This window comes from Panthera pardus, unplaced genomic scaffold, assembly GCF_024362965.1.
Source record: "Panthera pardus isolate Hobbes unplaced genomic scaffold, ASM2436296v1 HiC_scaffold_8, whole genome shotgun sequence".
Classification (NCBI taxonomy): domain Eukaryota; kingdom Metazoa; phylum Chordata; class Mammalia; order Carnivora; family Felidae; genus Panthera; species Panthera pardus.
The window spans coordinates 53,957,981-53,975,839 of record NW_026527013.1 but is presented as its reverse complement, the minus strand read 5'-3'; the positions used below and the strand labels follow the sequence as shown (position 1 = coordinate 53,975,839).

General features: G+C 36.6%; 1 protein-coding gene across 5 annotated transcripts in view; it reads right to left on the bottom strand.

Moving 5' to 3' along the window:
- The window catches only part of PPARG (peroxisome proliferator activated receptor gamma), a 134,468-nt gene that overhangs the window by 66,218 nt on the left and 50,391 nt on the right, over nt 1-17,859 (bottom strand). Inside the window, exon 1 of one of the 5 annotated variants that reach the window (XM_019428120.2) lies at nt 6,967-7,136. The exons of the other annotated variants lie outside the window; for them this stretch is intronic. Coding sequence (XP_019283665.1) covers nt 6,967-7,048 — 82 coding nt within the window. The 5' untranslated portion in view covers nt 7,049-7,136. Of the gene's footprint in view, nt 1-6,966; nt 7,137-17,859 lie in introns of those variants that run through there. 5 annotated transcript variants of the gene reach the window in all.

Here is a 17,859-nt window from a genome sequence, read left to right as displayed (position 1 = left end):
AATGGCAGAGATTTCTATATAAATCTGGCCATACTCACATCAAACTGACAAGTTTGGTTCTTATTAGGATCATATTTTAGTCAATTAAGCTAACTTTCCCAGACAGTCTATATAACAGGTTTAAAATTTTAAAAACTAAAATCAGGGTTTTAGGTAAAGCATGAGACAACAGTAAAGTAATATCCAACAATCTTATGTTAAAAATCTTCAATTGCCAAAAAAATATTCAACTGCTAATGTAAAGTCAAAAATAAGAATAATGAATGTTTCACTTTTTCCAAAAGAAGTGACTTAATTGAGAAGAAGTAAGGTGAGCCATGGTGTTTACATGTCTGGAACCTGAGAAAGACAGAAGCGTATTTCAACTGTTGCTCTTTGTTGAAACAATTTTGCCATTGGCTCTTTGCCAAACAAGAAATTGAACCAGGGCTTCTTTCTTCTGGAACTGTGATTAATAATATGTATCTATCAGATAACACCTAAATATTCTGGGGGGGGGGGGGAACTGCCAAGGAAAAGATTGTAAGCGAGTAAACAGTAAGTCTGACTTAATTAATCATGGTAACAGAAAATTTTTGATAACATGGATAATGAAAATCTGTATTATCCCCAAGTTGCAACTTCCATTTTAGGGGTGAGAAGACAAAACTAAATTTGTTGGACACCTATTACATATCAGGCACTGTGCTAACTGCTTTACATACTGGATATTGGTTACTTAATCAAATATGTTGCTTTTTTTAGCACTGCTAGCAAATAGGTCTCCTGAAAGTCAAATGAATACTGGATGTATCAAAAGGTAGGCAGGACTGCAAAAGAAGTCAGGCATTGGGATAATTCACAAACCTATGATATTCAAATATTCACATGATATTCAACTAATGATAATTCAAACCAACAGAGCCACATGATGCAAATCACTGCATAATAGGGAATTCAAAACGTATTTGTACCTGGTTGTTAACATATATAATGTTGTTGGTTTGTTTATATTAGCATGGATTTTAGAATAATATGTTGGCATGTACACTAAACTTTTGTTTTTACTTCCTGAACATATTCCAGTGTCTGAGCACAGGAGCTGGTAAGCTACAGCAGCAGATCAACTTGGTACTAATAAGTCAACAATGAGTTTGTTAGATACCTATTATATGTTAGATACTTGTGGAATAAAGAAGATAATAAAACATGAGTCTTATCTTCAATGACTATATAATTTGGACTAGGGGAATGTATAAAGCAGAAAATAGTATCAGGCAGTCTTCAATTAAAGGCTAAATAGTGTGATACCAATCAACATAGAGGGTTTTGTTTTTTTATTTTAACAAGTATTAATGAGCCCGGCCATCTACCGAACATGTCTTAGCCATTTGGGACATATCAGCGAGTGAGCCAACAAGACAAAGACTCCTGCCTTCATATGTTAGTTAATGTTAGTTAACATGTTAATATGTTAGTGTGAGAATGTGGGCAATAAACAATAAATACAATGAGTAAATTATATGTTATGTTAGAAGATGATGAGTGCTTTAGAAATAAGAATACCGAGCAGGGGGAAGGGGAAGGATGGTGGGGAGGACAGAGAATTCAACAGTGGGGGTAGAGGCAGTCCTTACCAGAAGTGATATCTGAGCCAAGATTAGAAGGAGCTGACAAGAGAAGATGTCAGAGAATGAGGGTTCAAGGAAGGAGCAAGAACTAGAGCAAAAGCACTAAAGCAGGGGCATGTCTGGAATGTGGGAGGAACAGTAAGGAGGCCAGTGTGGCTGGAGCTGAGTGAGGAAAGGACAGATATGTTGACCAGGGTGGGGTTGGGGTGGAGGCAGACTCGGATTTCATCCTAAATGAAGTGAGGAATTGATGCTGGGTTGTTAGCTGACTGACAGATCTGACTTACATTTTAAGGTGATCCCTCTGCATGATGGGTTGAGGCTAAGCAGTTGGGAGGTGAGGGCAGAGGCAGGACAACCTGTCAAAGAGTGGGATAGCAATCCAGGCAAGAGACAATGGCTTGGCTTAGGGTGTTAGCAGTGGAGGAGGGAGAGGAGATCTATTCTGAACATATTTTCAGTTTAGAGGAGAGAGAGAACAATTAACAGTAATGTATTAAAAGGTGTCTGGGTGGCTCAGTCGGGAAAGCATCCGACTTCGGCTCAGGTCATGATCTCATGGTTTGTGGGTTCAAGCCCCGCACAGGACTCTGTGCTGACAGCTCGGAGCCTGGAGCCTGGAGCCTGCTTTGGATTCTGTGTCTCCCTCTCTCTCTGCCCCTCCTCTGCTTGCACTCTGTCTCTCTCTCTCAAAAATAAATAAACTTAAAAAAAAATTAAACGACAACAACAACAAAACAATGACGAATTAAGAAAAGGCTTCATGGCATAAAGGTTACTTGAACCTGACCTTGAAAGATAGGGAGGATTTGAAAAGATGGAAGTATTAGGAAAGGCATTCCAGGATGTGGTAGGCTTGGAGTCAAGAGTGAGTCCGGCTTATTCTTAGGACAATGTGATTAGCCCAAGTATAGCAAGGCAAACCAATCTCTGGGGTGTGGAGGGAAATAAAATATACAAAGTGGAAACAGAGTATAAAAGGCTTTGAGAGCCAGGCAGAGGTGTTTAGAAATCACATTGTTCACGATGTGCACTACTTGTATGTAGTAGGCGCTCAATACGTATTAGTCTGATAGGCTCTGAGGACCACTTATCTGGCAGATTAGATTGGATAGCTGAAGCTTCTCATTTAGAAAGTCAGCTAAAAGGCTGTACAGGAATTCTGGCATGAGGGAATAAGGGATAATGATACATGTAGGTAATTGACAGTTGACTGTTTTAAATTTACTTTATAATGTAAACCATTCACCGCTTGTGGGAATCTCAATCTTGTGTTGGCAAATCTCTTACCCTGATAAAAATTACATGGGTCTAAAAAACTGTGTACTCAAATAGCCACATGATCTTAATTCTGAGGTTACTGGAGTTGGACAGCAGTTGCTATCAGATGCATATGTAATTCCTGTGTCTCTAAACTAGTTACAGGTGCAAAACTGCATCCATGAGAAGGGGTAATCCAGTAGATGTTTATGGAAATTTAGTTCCATTCAGAATGAGTCTGATTCATTCACTATCACATATACTTTTGCAAATATTCAACACTAGTAGAAGGACATGGGACATTTACTGGACAACTTTCTTAGGCCTAATTTAAGGGTGTACAAAAGAAGTTAAAATAACAGAACCCGTGTCAGTTCCACTGATCTAATACAATGAAGAAATTTACTCTGCTTGGATTTCCTCTGATACAAAGAGTATGCACTTCACAACAGGCTATGATGATTTTAGTATTTCCTCAGGGTTACCTTATTCAAGTTATAAGTGAGAATGTTGACAAAGATGATAATCTATGACAACCTCTATCGGAGCTTTTTATGAATTGTTTTCCATTTGATGACCTATGTTTTACACTGTGACAAACAGTTTAGATGGGTAACTGCTGTCAGGCAGCTTTAAAGACAAGTTGTATTCCTTAGGGATGCCAGGGGAAAAGAAATAAAAAATTTTAAAAATACATCTAATACAAATTACCCTTGTTTTGGGTGTGTCCTATAATTCATAATTTAGGGGGAAGTACATGAGAAATGACAGTTTTTGAAACACAGTGAGGAGAGTCTCTGAGTTTAGAAATCTACTAAATCTTCTAAGTCCTGGTAATCAGAAAAGAGGTTTGAACAGTTAATTCAAAGAAATACATGATAAAATAGAGCCATACTAAAGAAAAAAATTAATATGGACAAGAGCGAAATTTTAGAAAAAGACCCTGAAATATTATTACATGTGAGATTATGAAATTCAGAACTGTGTCAATTACCTAAATCTTCATTATAAAGAACATTATAATCTAAGACAGTTTTTCAATGTCTCTGAAAGAAAATGTGTAATCAATGCTTTCATTTAGGGCCAAAGAATGATTTCAACTTTTGGAAATTCAATCTTTTCCTAAACAAATGTTAATGAAAGTGGGAGGTAGTTCCCCCATTAAAAAAAAAAAGTCAGACAGAAAGATGCTTTCTCTAAGTTTGATCATTTCTTTATCGAGACACTCATGGGAAATCATGCCTAAGTCTTATCTCACTCAAAAACTGCCACTTATTTTGGTGCACAAAGAATTCTGCAGTTTCCCCCCATATTCCTTAAAATGTTTCAGACGTAGGATACTAGAAACCTTCTATTCTATCCACAAGTGATTAATACTCCAAGACCAAAACAATAAACTCTATGTAGGACTTCAGATGTGCTTTCGCAAATATTGTGTCATTTAATCCTTGCAATAACCCTGTATTTACTGTTGTTATGTGTAGAAACAGGGAAGAGAGGATAAGTGACTTACTCAAATCCACATGGAACGTATGTGGCCAAGACAAGCCTAAGAGTTACATTCCCTGACACTACAGGGGTCCCTTTAAACCTCTAGGAAGGTGAAAAACTTTGGTCAACTATCTAAATGCTTCTAAATACACAGTTGCCTGGAGTCACAGGGACATAGTTTAAGTATCCCTCAATAAAAATGGCGGGCAATCAATCACTCACTCCTATCTCAGGAGAGGCGCTCGTTTCAAAGGATCATCTATTGCAGCATTTATCATGTCTCCAAGGCATATTTCCATTGCTCAATCAGCTCCAAAGGACAAGTGTGTCATCATATTTCAATGCTCTGGTGCAACACTTTAAAGTTATAGAATTCACACAGGACTAAGTCTGGCACTAAAAGCAGGAGGCACATTCAGCTTGAGTTTGTGGAAGCTTCCCTTCGATCTTGCCAATTTTTACTAGTGGAAATGGTTTTAGGGCCAGCATGGGGTTACTTGGGGTTACTTGAGCTCATGATGAAAACAGGGGACTAAGATAAAGGGGGATCACAGTGATAATGGAGCCCAGGAAAAAAATGCATGAGTCCTTTTTGGGCATAGTGGCTGCATACATTTTTGAATTTCATGAATAGGACCAATATAGCTTGTACATCTGGGATCATTCACACTCAACAAGCCATTTTTTCTTCAAAGTAGCAGCACACAGCTACTTGCAACAACCCCCAATCCCACTTTGCCTATGGTGAGGAAGAAGGAGCACCTAAATTAGTTACTGTATTCAAGCCAAATACCTAAACTCTACAGTGTTTCACCTCTGATGGCCTCCGCAGCTAATGATGATGATATGTCCAATTTCAAGTTTGTTTGTTTGTTTGTTTGTTTTGGCATGGGTGGTATAAACAGTGGTCATCTACAAAATGTAATAGAAGTTAACAACCACAGGTCTTTGGTCTTTAGGAATTCATATTTTTAACAAACAACCCATGAATAAGAAGTAATTCAAGACCGTATAAACAAAAATTAAATTATTGGCACAATATATAATTTCTTAATTGCTAATATTCTATTCTGTACCATGTTAAGTGCTAAGAATAACTGAGTTATTCTTTTGGAGGGGATCTGAGACTCAAAAAAAATTAAACCCAGGGCAAAGTCAAGGTGTAAACATATAGAGATTAGTACAGAATGAAAACTTAAATCACATAACTCTCCCTTACCATGAATAGTACATGTCCTCAGTTAACCAAAACTACTTGTTGCACTGCATTCTTGGTGTACATACTCTTTTCAGAGACAAAATTATCAAATTTTTACTCAAGAACTATTTCACAGTATAGCTAGGACATCCTGCCCTGATACAGGTTAAACCAATAACTGCAGAAAGCAACAATTTTTGTGGCTTTCAGAAAAACAGAATAAACAGATTTTTATATAATATAATGAAACCAATCTCCTATTTAAGAGGCTCAGAGGACAGATATATGTGTTGAATCAAATCACCATAAAATAATGAAACAGCATTTCTGGAAATATTTTTTCTTAATTTTAAACACCTTGATTAAAAAAAAAACTATGATTAATATATTCAAACTTCAGGCTTCCAGAAAAATTAAAATGTTAAGATGTGAAGCCATTCATTTCAACAATTAAGCGACTTAATTGTAATGCTTTAGCATTTATATTATAAAACATGAATCACACTAACACAATCTATTTTTATGTGCCATCTATGAGAAAAAAAAACAAATAGAAATACAGAAATAAATATGAAACAGTACAAAACATAAGAAGCTGTGCTAAGGAACTCCAGTAGAAGGAGCTGTAGAAATGAAGAAGTGACATTTTGCAATGGCCAAGAAAGGAATTTTGAAAAACGAGGTATCTGCTTAAATCTTCTACATCTGAGTGAAAGTAGTAATTAATCAATTATTTAGCATGCAATAGGCATTTAGGGACTTTGTTTTCTTTATGGGTAAAATGAAACGCTTGGAATTGGAATAGACATAGGTCCCACAATCTATTCTACAAAGCATTGGGCACCATGTTAGGTATCCTAAGAAATATAAAGAAGAATATAGGTTGGTCCTACACTCCAGAAGCTTACAATTCTTTGGGAGAGATAAAATATACAAATTTCTAAAATTTCAAAGTAGAACAAAAACATGCTGAGAGCACTTTAAGAGGAATAAAAGTGCTGTAGGAGGGATAAAAACAGCTAGGAGAGATATGTAACATACAAGACTATATAAGGGGAAAAGGGACCCCTCAGGTATTCTAATAAGATGTTAAGTATATTTGGGAGACACACATAAACTGAGGAGATAAAAATGAATAGGATTTTTAAAAATATAAATATATCTTTAATGCTTACAATTCAGGAAATGGGAGCCATTCACAGAGATACAATATGGATTAGTTTAGGTTTCTTTTTTTAAAGTTCTGATGCTTAAAAGTGAACACTAACACGGCAAACTAAGCATTAAAACACTGAACTATCCATATCTCGTATTAGAATACAGCTTGGAAAAAAAACTACAAGAGCAATTTTACCATTCCATATATGCCCATAGTATCCCAACAGCCATATCTGGAATTGACTTTACCTTGTGAAGTGCTTGCAGACAGTGTATCAGCAAAGGAATCGCTTTCTGGGTCAATAAGAGAATCTCCCAGAGTTTCACCCATAACAGCATGGAACAGGGATTTGCTGTAATTCACACTGATATTTTGTCTATTTCTTGCAAAAGACCAATCCGTTAAAAAAGAAAAAGACTTGCAGTAGTAGAACTTGTGAACACAACCAATGAGTTAAGACTTCGGTTTCCAAATATTTGGGAGAGGTGGGAATAAACCCACAAAGGACCAGGCCTGAATTGGCTGGCACTCTCCTGCTAGAGAGCCAGCTGTGACAAATGTTGTGTCATAATGTTGTTCACTGCTTTGGCAAGACTTGGTACATTACAAGGAAAACATTGCCACACTGTCTCGCCAGTGACCCACATGTTCGGTGTCTTGTGAGGGGCGTGAGCTGTACAGTATTTAGAGCTATCAGAGCAAAGAGACTGTTCAGTTTTCAATTGCTTCTTAAATGGAAAACTTTGCATCTCTGGGTTATGAAAGACCAGATTAAGTTACCTGGACAAAGTTTTTTCTAGCTGCCCATTCCTGGTTGAGTCTCTAACCATATTATCTGAAGAAAACTACTTAATTCATTATTATTATTACTACTTTTATTTATTTTAGAGAGAGAGGGAGAGAAAGAGAGAGAGAGTACATGAGCTGGGGAGAGGGGTAGAGGGAGAGAGAGAGAATCCCAAGCAGGCTCCACACTCAGTGTGGAGCCCGACAAGGGGCTTGATCTCACAACCCTGGGATAATGGCCTGAGCAGAAATCAAGAGTCGGATGCTCAAACGACTCAGCCTCCCAGGTGCCCTGAAAACTATTTAATTCAAACATGTACTTACATTTTATTCTTTTATTAAACAATTTTTTTGAGGTTTATTTATTTTTGAGAGAGAGAGACAGAGTGTGAGAGGAGGAGGGACAGAGAGAGAGGGAGACACAGAATCCAAAGCAGGCTCCAGGCTCCCACCTGTCAGCACAGAGCCCAATGTGAGGCCTGAACTCACAAACCGCGAGATCATGACCTGAGCCGAAGTCGGATGCTTAACTGACTGAGCCACCCAGGTGCCCCAAACATGTACTTATATTTTGAAATTTGGCATCAGCATGCTATTAAAATGTTATTTTAAAGGTATTCCACCACTTTATAAAACCCAAAATGATACTACTATCCAAATTCTATAAAATTAAATAGTTGAGAGATACAGTTGAGATTTTATATATCAGGGTTTGCTTTTTAAAAATCTGATTATTAAATTTATCCATCACTAGCAAAGGCAGTCATGCTGCACCAGTTGATGTCTGAGCACAAGCTGATGTTTAAGTGATAACTGCCATGTCATAATGAAAAAAAAAAAAGTGGAGTCCTCTCTGGGAAGAAGAATGCGTTACCAGAAAAAAATAGAATCACACTGACAGGTTGGCAAGGAACTGTGGTCAGTTTTGTAATCAGGAAAACGCTGGCTTCTTGCTCAAGTCCTTTGCCCTTTTTGGCTCAGAGAAACACTAGCTGTGCCAGACTTCAGTATGGAAGCAGGTCTCCACTTGTCACTTAAGTGGCCTGAGAGAATTGCAGTGGCTTGTGGATTTAATACAGATGCCCCCACATAGGGCAATATATCAGATAGCAATAATTCTCTTAGACTTATCCCAATATTCTCCAGGTGGAATAAATATATATCTGGTTAATTTACATTGCAAGGGGACTAGCAAGTTTCCCTGTTAATCACAGAACAATAACTTGGGGGAGGGGGAATTCGGGCTGGGTCTCGACAGCACAGAATAAAGTGGAGAGTTGGGCAGTTATAGTGGTTAAACACCTTTAAAAACCAAAAACCTTTTACTAAGGTAGTTCAAGTTAAAGCAAGCTTCTTCTTGGCAGTCCAAATGACTAAGGTAATTATAGGTATGTAGAACTAGTTTTGTCTATATTCAATTTGAATTATCAATAAAGGAGTTTCTTCTTCTTTCTCAAGGTTGGGGAATTACCCGTATTATATACACAATGACATAATCTTTAAAGGTGCGATTAGTCCAAAGTTTTTGGTTGAATTTATGATATATCAAAATAAATTACACAAGTCAAGGATAATTTCCTTCTTGATAATTAAACAGAACAAAAATTTAAGTCCCATTCTGCTTACGGACACCCTTCCTCAATGTCCCAAGATGTGTTTGAGTCTGAAGGCAAGTTTTAGGCTTTCTTCCTATTAAGTGGCAGTTTCTCACTCCATTCCCTATCCTCACCCCATTCTTGCTCTCAGGTTCCAAAGTGCCTCTGACTTTAAAAAAATGATCAAGTTTATTAAAATGTTCTTAAGATTATGCCAGATTAGGGGTGCCTGCATGGCTCAGTCAGTTCAGATCATGATCTCACGGTTCATGAGTTCAAGCCCCGCAGAGAGCTCCATCCTGACAGCTCAGAGCCTGGAGCCTGCTTTGGATTCTGTGCCTCCTTCTCTCTCTCTCTGCTCCTCTCCTGCTTATTCGTTCTCTCTCTCTCTCTCTCTCTCTCTCTCAAAAATACATAAATAAATATTTTTAAAAAGATTATGCCAGATTATAAGAATGATAAAACTGGCAGAAGAATACCATTTTAGAATGAAACTCTCTATAAAAGTCTAACACTCTGTTAATAAGACGAGAAAGACAAGGCCCCCAAATAAGTAAATTCTCCAGGTTAAACAGCTAGGTAGTGACGGAGCTGGAACTGGAATCTAGGTTTTTAGGTATCTGACTCCCAAGGCCAGCCTTCTACTGGCCTTCACCAACTTCTACTCTTACAAGCGTCTAAATCATCTCTTTTAACAAATCAGTCACCGCAGGGAGGGAGTATAGGGTGACTTAAAGGGAAAATATGCTAACTCTTTCAAGGAATATCAGTGAATAACTGTGTTATTCATTTTTCAGTACCCATATCCATGGATACGGAGTGGGTGTGGGCAGTTTCTCACTGCCTTTTTCTATCTTATTCCCGTATTTCTTCAACAATGATGTAGCTTGGAATCTCAGTTTTGTTTCCGAGGCCAATAGCATTAACCTGGTACTCCAGTTCTATAGTAGTCTCTTTTATTATTTGGACAATACACAGATCCATTCTTTCCAACTATCATCAAAGAGTCTAATTTCTGGATTCTTCACCTACTATTACTTCTATTCTTTTTTTCCCCCTCAGACAACATTCATCTTGTCTAGCTACTGCTGTAGCTACACTTTCCAACCCTCTAACAAGTTCTTATACTGTGCTTTAGCTATTCAAACATAAAATTATTTTTTTAACAGCTAATTATTCGATAACACCTGACTCTAATGGCATCTACTCTTATAGCACACACCACATCCTGTCCTCCCTTCTCCCCTTGGACTGTATTATTTGGGAGCAACAACCTGTCCTATTCACTGTATTTCACTCATTTATTTGTTCAACAAATATTTATTGGCAAAAAATCAGAATATATTGGCAGGCCCTGAGTTAGGTGTTGGCTTGATGAATAAGATGGATGTGTTCTTATCTTGCAGATTTCAAAAAAAAAGCCGGTAAGCAAAAATTACAATTTCTATCAAATGTTGTTTAAACTCTTGACAGCATATCAAGCAATAAAGAAAACATCCCAAGTTATTAACACAATACTTGTATGGTGTGGATTTTTAAATCATATTTTTAATGTTAGTAACATTTTAATATTTTGTATCACACTGTAGCACTGGGTCACTTGAGAAATAACTTGCTCACATGGATATTAAAATGGACAAAAATAAACTGAGCCAATCTCAATTGTATCTAACTAGGCAGCTGCTTTGCTCTGAGATAAAAAGACTCATTATATATTATTTTACAGTGATTTATCCATGCATTCCTCAAATATTCAAACACCTCCTGAGTGCCAGATATTCTAGGTATAGGAGATAAATTCATTAATAATCCAAAGTTCTTATCCTCATATCCTTCATACTTAACTGTATTTATCAAAATTATCCCAAAATGCCTAAAAGAGTGATCTTTTAGCTCACTTGACTCTGAAGGTCATTTAGCATTGATACCAGAAATAATGTATTTGTTTACAGTCATACCTATGACTGGACAGTATATGATCACCAGAAAACTTATGGGAGCTTTGACATGCACGGAATATTTATTTATTTTTTTAAGTTTCTTTCTTTATTTTGAGAGGGAGAGTAGGGGAGGGGTAGAGAGAGAATCCCAAGCAGCCCCCTTGCTGTCAGTGTGGAGCATGATGCAGGGCTCAAACCCACAAACTGTGAGATCATGACCTGAGCCAAAATCAAGAGTTGGACACTTAACCAGCTGAGCCACTCACATGCCCCTGCATGTAAATATTTCTGTCTTCAAGACTTTATGATTCCCAAGTATCCTACTCTTTACAATATCAAAATATAAAGGATATTATAACAAGGTAACTAAAAAGCATGCCAATAAATGGGACTGTCATGTAAGATCTTGGAGCTATAGGCCATGTCTAGGTATTCTGCATACCAATTCGGTATCAGTGCTTTGCATCTGAAGTGTACTTCTACACTTCAGAAGTCTATGGCTTTCCATTCCATGGAGAATCTCCTTTGAAGGCTAGGCCTTGGTAATTCTGCAGAGTGAGGACTCACACAAAAGCTAACTCAGCTTCTTCTATTGAGGGATGTAGGACTTTGTGTGATGGCGAGGCTGAGAAGGTCATCTCCTCTTGGACTTTGGAAACACAGGGGTATGGATGTGATTGTGGGCACAGCAGACATGCACAACAAGAGAGAGAATGAAGATAATTAGGAATGGCCATATAACAAGGAAACTGCAAAGCTTATTTAATTCTATCCTAGTTTATGACACTTGAAAAAAACGTAGTTTGGCATTTGAGAATGCTTTCTTCAATATTTGGTCTTCATGATTATTTATGATTCCTACCTTTAGCCAAAAGAATCTGAATATTACTCAGTCAAAAAAACTCTCAGATTTTAGTACATTTAGGAGAGGGCAACTGGACTCCTAACAGCTGTGCATGATTCAGTAACAAAGAGAATGTCTAAAAATCCAGTTAATAAAATCATAGTATTAAGTATTATATCTGTATACAGCTTTTAAAATATTATTCAGTGTTTAGAATAATTTATATCAAATATCCCCATAAAATAGAATATTAAATATTTTTTGTGTTGTGTTCCTCTTGAAAGCTAATTAAAACCTTGCTTTTTTTTTTTTGGCCATAGGCTAAATTTGGATTTTATTCTCTAGATTAAAATTAAAATTTTAAAACTGCTTTAATTACTTTCTTCTTTCATGTAAAATAAGCTATGTTAGTATTGGTATAAGATAGTGTACATAGTATTTTTTTTCTTTTGCTAGGAACTCCATTTGTTGCTTCATTTAATGCTTTAAGTGCTGTGAATACTTATGCTGGAGCTCCTTGGGAGAACAGTATTTAACACTGCCTTGTATCTCTAGAGCCTACCACAGCATCCCCAGTTGGCAAAAAGCACATGTGCGTTGTTTTTGAGGACAATGAGAATCATGACAGAACAGCTGCTGGCACATCTGTCTCACATGGATCATTCAAGAAGAGGTTAGAGACCTAATGAACTGACAACAACAGTTTTCTTCTTGTTCCAATAGGGCATTTCGTGCTGGTACTCCAAAGGACACCAGATAATTGCTAACAAGCAGAATGACGAACTAAGCTCACCGTTCCCTCTACCCAGAACTGCTGCCTTTTTTCTACAGCAATTAAAGTTGGCTCTGAACTTTATCTTCTAGCCATGGTTGCATCAATTCAGGGTTTCTTCACAGTCATCACAGGGGACACAACATGGAAGAACTGATGTTCCAATGGGACACATGTCTAACAAAAAACCAAATAATCCTGTATCCTAAGATGTAAATTCCACTGCAACAATCACAGTAAGCCCGCTATTCCCATGGAAAGAGACAAAGGAAACATCTGTGCTATTTTATTAAAGGCAAAGTCCATTCTTCCTTAATAAAAAATTATAACCGCTCAGATTTTCAAAAAGTAACAGGATTGTATATTTCTCTACAGGATTAGTATTTTAAATTAATACACCATTTTGATTACTCAATGAAATGGTGTTAACGTGTAGCCAATTGCTCCAGTAGATGAATATCTGTGTTTAAAAAGGTCTTCTTGACCTTGAAGTAGTGTAGTATATGGAAAAGCACACAGACACGAGGCAGAAAGCCTCAGTTTTAGGTTCTTATATGGGTTCAGATACAGACTTGTTAACTCTTTGGGTTCAGATTTTTCATCTCTAGAATGAGAAGAAGGCCTTTCTGCAAAGTAGAATAATCCTTGAGGTCCTCTTGGGTTCTAATTTTGAATACTTAATAGCATGCCTGTAATTAGTTTAAATGCAATGGAAATTCTTTTTACTGTATTCTTATTCATGTTCAGATCGTAAGTTAAACTATTTTCTTTTGTACTTGACTGCTAATTAGGTGACAGTATAAAAGGCACTCTTATCTGGAAAAATATGCCCAATAGGAAGTTAAAAGTCTGTAAAAGAAAAACCAACTGAAAATCTCCTTTTTTTTTTCCCCTTCAAAAGTTAACTTGCCAGTAATACCTGAAAAAGAGCCTAACCTGTCTTACTACTTTCTAGGGATCAACTAAACACTTTCCAAATTACTGTACCTTTGAACCAAAGGCATCCCACCTGAACTATGTTAACTTGTTTTTGCCTGTAATATCTGAACTTCTCCAGTCATGTACTTTCCAGCATAACAAAATACCATGGGCTACATTATCATCTGACCCATATTAGTGTCGTACGAAATCCTAAACTTCTTTTTTATTTTTAATGTTTACTTATTTTTGACACAGAGAGAGAAAGAGCATGAGCAGGGGAGGGGTAGAGAGAGAGGGAAACACAAAATCCGAAGCAGGCTCCAGGCTCTGAGCTGTCAGCACAGAGCCCAATGTGGGGCTCAAGCTCACGAACTGTGAGATCATGACCTGAGCCGAAGTCAGACGCTCAACTGACTAAGCCACCCAGGCGCCCCAACGAAATGTTAAACTTCTTAAACACATCTTCTTCATTATTCAGATTTTAACAATTAATTTTTCAAGATCAGTTATACCAGATTCCTTGGGTAACAGATCTATCTTATCACTGGTGAACCACACTAGAATTCCACAAACACTCTAAAGCAACCTCAGAGCCACAGTGCTATATGCAAGTTTAGTTTATGTAAAATAAGCAATTTACAAGTTTTGCAACTGTACCAAAGGAAATATATGGATTATTGAGATCACAGACTCACAGAACTTAATGCCAGGGAGATTAATACATTCAAACTCTTTTAATTTTTCACATAAGGAAAATGAGTTCCAGAAAAATGAAATGATTTGCTCAAGGTATTACCCAGATAATTAGGAGCAGAGTTTGAACTAAAAATCAGGTTTCTTCATTCCCAGTCCAAAGCTCCAAACTGTGCTCTGTCATGAAAATGACGCAATAAAATGTTCAAATAAATTGTTCCGATCCATTATATCCTTAATGCCAACTATTATGTTAGACGTCTATCAGCATGAAAGCATTTGCACTATGATATGATTCACTTAATGTGAATGAATCACTAATGAGAATGCCATAGTTCATCACAGAGTTTAGAGACTTTGCTTTCTACAAAGTAAGTACTCAGTAACAACTTGGTAAATAAAATTTGGTAATATTTGAGCAATCAATTCCAGAATGCATTTTTCTGACAAATGTCCTCTTGCCTCATTTGTAGATTCTTCAAGGCTCATCCTAGTATTCTGGAGTTCTCATGGTAGAAACAGTGAGTGGCCTTTCTACTGAAGTTCCTTGTTCTTATGAAAATAAAATTACGAAAAACTTCTACTTTGAGGTAATAGTATTCTATAATTACTTTAAAGTACATTAAAGCTGCGTGGTATTTTTACTTCATTTGGGGCTACTGGGAGGTTATTCAAAGCAAAACGAGAAAATAATGGCAATTACTGAATAGGGCTTCAATACGGAACCTGGTAATGGGTCTGAGTCATAAAGTTATACTTTATTTTTTATCAACCCTGTAAAAAATGGTCTACTTCTAAGTGAACTTGTAAAATTCACACTTGATTTTGAAAATTCCATATTCCACATACCATTTCTTCATGAAACATATTGATGTTGATGGAACATATTTAAAAGCAATAGTGATGTTAGTGTTTGCTATCTTATTAATCAGATAGCTGTCATGTGCAAGATTTAAATTTTTTATAAGAATTCATAATATTTTAACTTTGAGAGCCTATTCTGTTCCAGGCATGGATTTAAATTCTCTTTAATTCTCACAATTATTCTTTTAGATGAGAAAAGAGAGGTTTAGAGAGAGACGGTGACTTTGCTGGAAGTAAACATGTTTGTAGTTGACAGTTTGAATTCAAGCTCACATCTTTTTAATTCTTTATCCCACACTGACCAAAGACAAATAGGCAAAGCTTTAATCCACAAACTATTACCAGATGTTTTTGAAAGATAAGAAAAGTGTTTTTTAGTCTTTGAACCTTTTTTCTTCAAAAGAAACATATTTACCTTCTTTAAAAAATAAAGTACATGTTGGCTTGTCTTTATGTTGTTGTTGGTCAATAACCTTTTCTTATTACAGAACCAGTATGTTGATTGTTGAAAATTTAAAAACTAAATCATTTTAATTCTACTACTCAGTGATCATCATTGTTGAATTCTGTGTTTATCTCATTGGTTCTAAGAGCATACGTTTGATCCTAAGTATATACGTGTACCTAAGCACATATATACAGTATTTGTATTTTTTTTAATAAAAATGATATATGGTACTTAGTGGTAACTTGCTTCAAGTCAACAATCTTCATCTTTCCAGTTTGTAAATTTTCATTTCAAATAATATTCACTCTGTATTCAAACTTCCCCAGCTGACCCAAAATGTTTATAGCTGGTTTGTTCCAAACCTGAATCTAATCCAGGATGATGAAATGCATCTGGTTACATGTCCCTTAAGTCTTTTTTAAAAACTTCCCTTAATTTTAAGGTCACTGAATAACTGAAGAGATCAGGCCAGTTATCATGTAGAATGTTTCACCTCCTGGATTTGTCTGGTTGCTTTCTTGTGGTATCATTTAGCTTGCTTATCTAACACTGTGTTACTTATACACTGGGTGTTAAAGATTTATGAATTCAAAGTTAAACATCTTTTACTTGAATGTAACGTATGTGATGTTCTAGACTTCCTATTTGATCACATCAGAGACACAGCGTACAACTGACCATTGATGATGCTAATTTAGAAGTAGATCGTTACTTTTTCTCCTAGCAACTAGGAAGTGACCTGTGTTCTGTGACTTTGGCATATAAGGTTTTTCAGTTTCAGCCATCATTCACTTAGGACATTTAACAATCTTCTCCTGAATCAATACTCTGAATTTATGAAATTAAGTTTTTCTAATTCTATCACTCCTACATTTGTTAGCTGGCATTTTGCAACAAGGTAGAGCTTTCCTTTGGGAAGTACAGCTACGTGGATACCCTGAAACATAGTTCCTACTACAAAGGAAGGATAAATATCTAATCTGTCCTCTATTATTGAAAAGGTAGATATCTTCAACACCAAACTTTCTTGGTTAGGAACATCTGTTTCTTCTGTTCATTGAATGTTCATATCCTAAAATATACCTAAGTTTCTCTTTTTTCAATTATTTTTAAAGAATTTTATTTCAACTTCAATTTTCTCTGTTATCCTTGGTCCTAACAGTTACAATGAGGACACCCATGCTCTGGTGTTTTTTCTTTTTATGACATATACAAAACCATTTATCAACCCCCAATAAAATAACTAATACTTCAGTTTTACTTAACCATTTCCACTAACAGGATTTTCAGTTTTTATCCAATGTTTATTCCTCAATTATAGGGGATACGCAGGATATAAACTTAACTGGTTCATCCAAACTTATGTTGTGGGTCAGCATAGCTTTAGGAAGAAGAGTCTAAGATTCCTGACAAGTTTATGGACTAATTAAACCACATTCCAACTACCTGGTTTGTTCTTTATACTCCAAGGCTGCTTTTCTGCAGACATACTAAGCTCTAGGAAGTAAGATGCTATGTTTCTATATTTACAAACACAAACCCCATTTTCACAAACTTTTTCTTTTTTTTTTTTGAGGGAAAGGGAGAGCATGCATATGCGTTTGGGGGGGGGGAGGGGCAGAGGAAGAGGGAGGCAGAGAGAGAGACAGAATCTTAAGCAGGTTCCATGCTAAGCATGGAGCCTGATGAGGGGCTCAATCCCATGACCCTAGGATCATGAACTTAGCCGAAATCAAGAGCTGGGGATGCTCAACCCACTGAGCCACCCAGGTGTCCCTAAACTTTTCACTGTAAACATTCAGAACATCTTACTGAACACAAAGGAAAGCAGAAGACTAAAACATGAAGACAGACAAGAAATAACTTTTCCAATTTGAAAATAAGCACATTTCCCTCCCCAATAGAAATAAAAATAAAACTGAGTCTTAAGTCAGTCCTCCTTCTAATTATGTTTTTATTTATCTATTGCACACAGTCAGATGAACAGCTCAAAATGCCTAAAGTCATTCTGGGCAAGTTGACAAGGATCCTACACATTGAAATGAGAAGTGGGAAGAAGGCCAGATTGCTTAATTGTTACTTGGGAATCAAAGGAGGTGGACAAGCCAAAATCTTAATGGGGATCCAAAGAGTACAACTTCTTCCTTAGGCAGCAGGAGAAAACAATGGGCCAGATTCTCATTCTGTGTAATTTTATAGGATGATTCCATTGTATCGTTCATTGTTTCTTTCATGTACTGCCTGAAGGGGAAGTGTATTGTTATCTATGGAAGAGCAT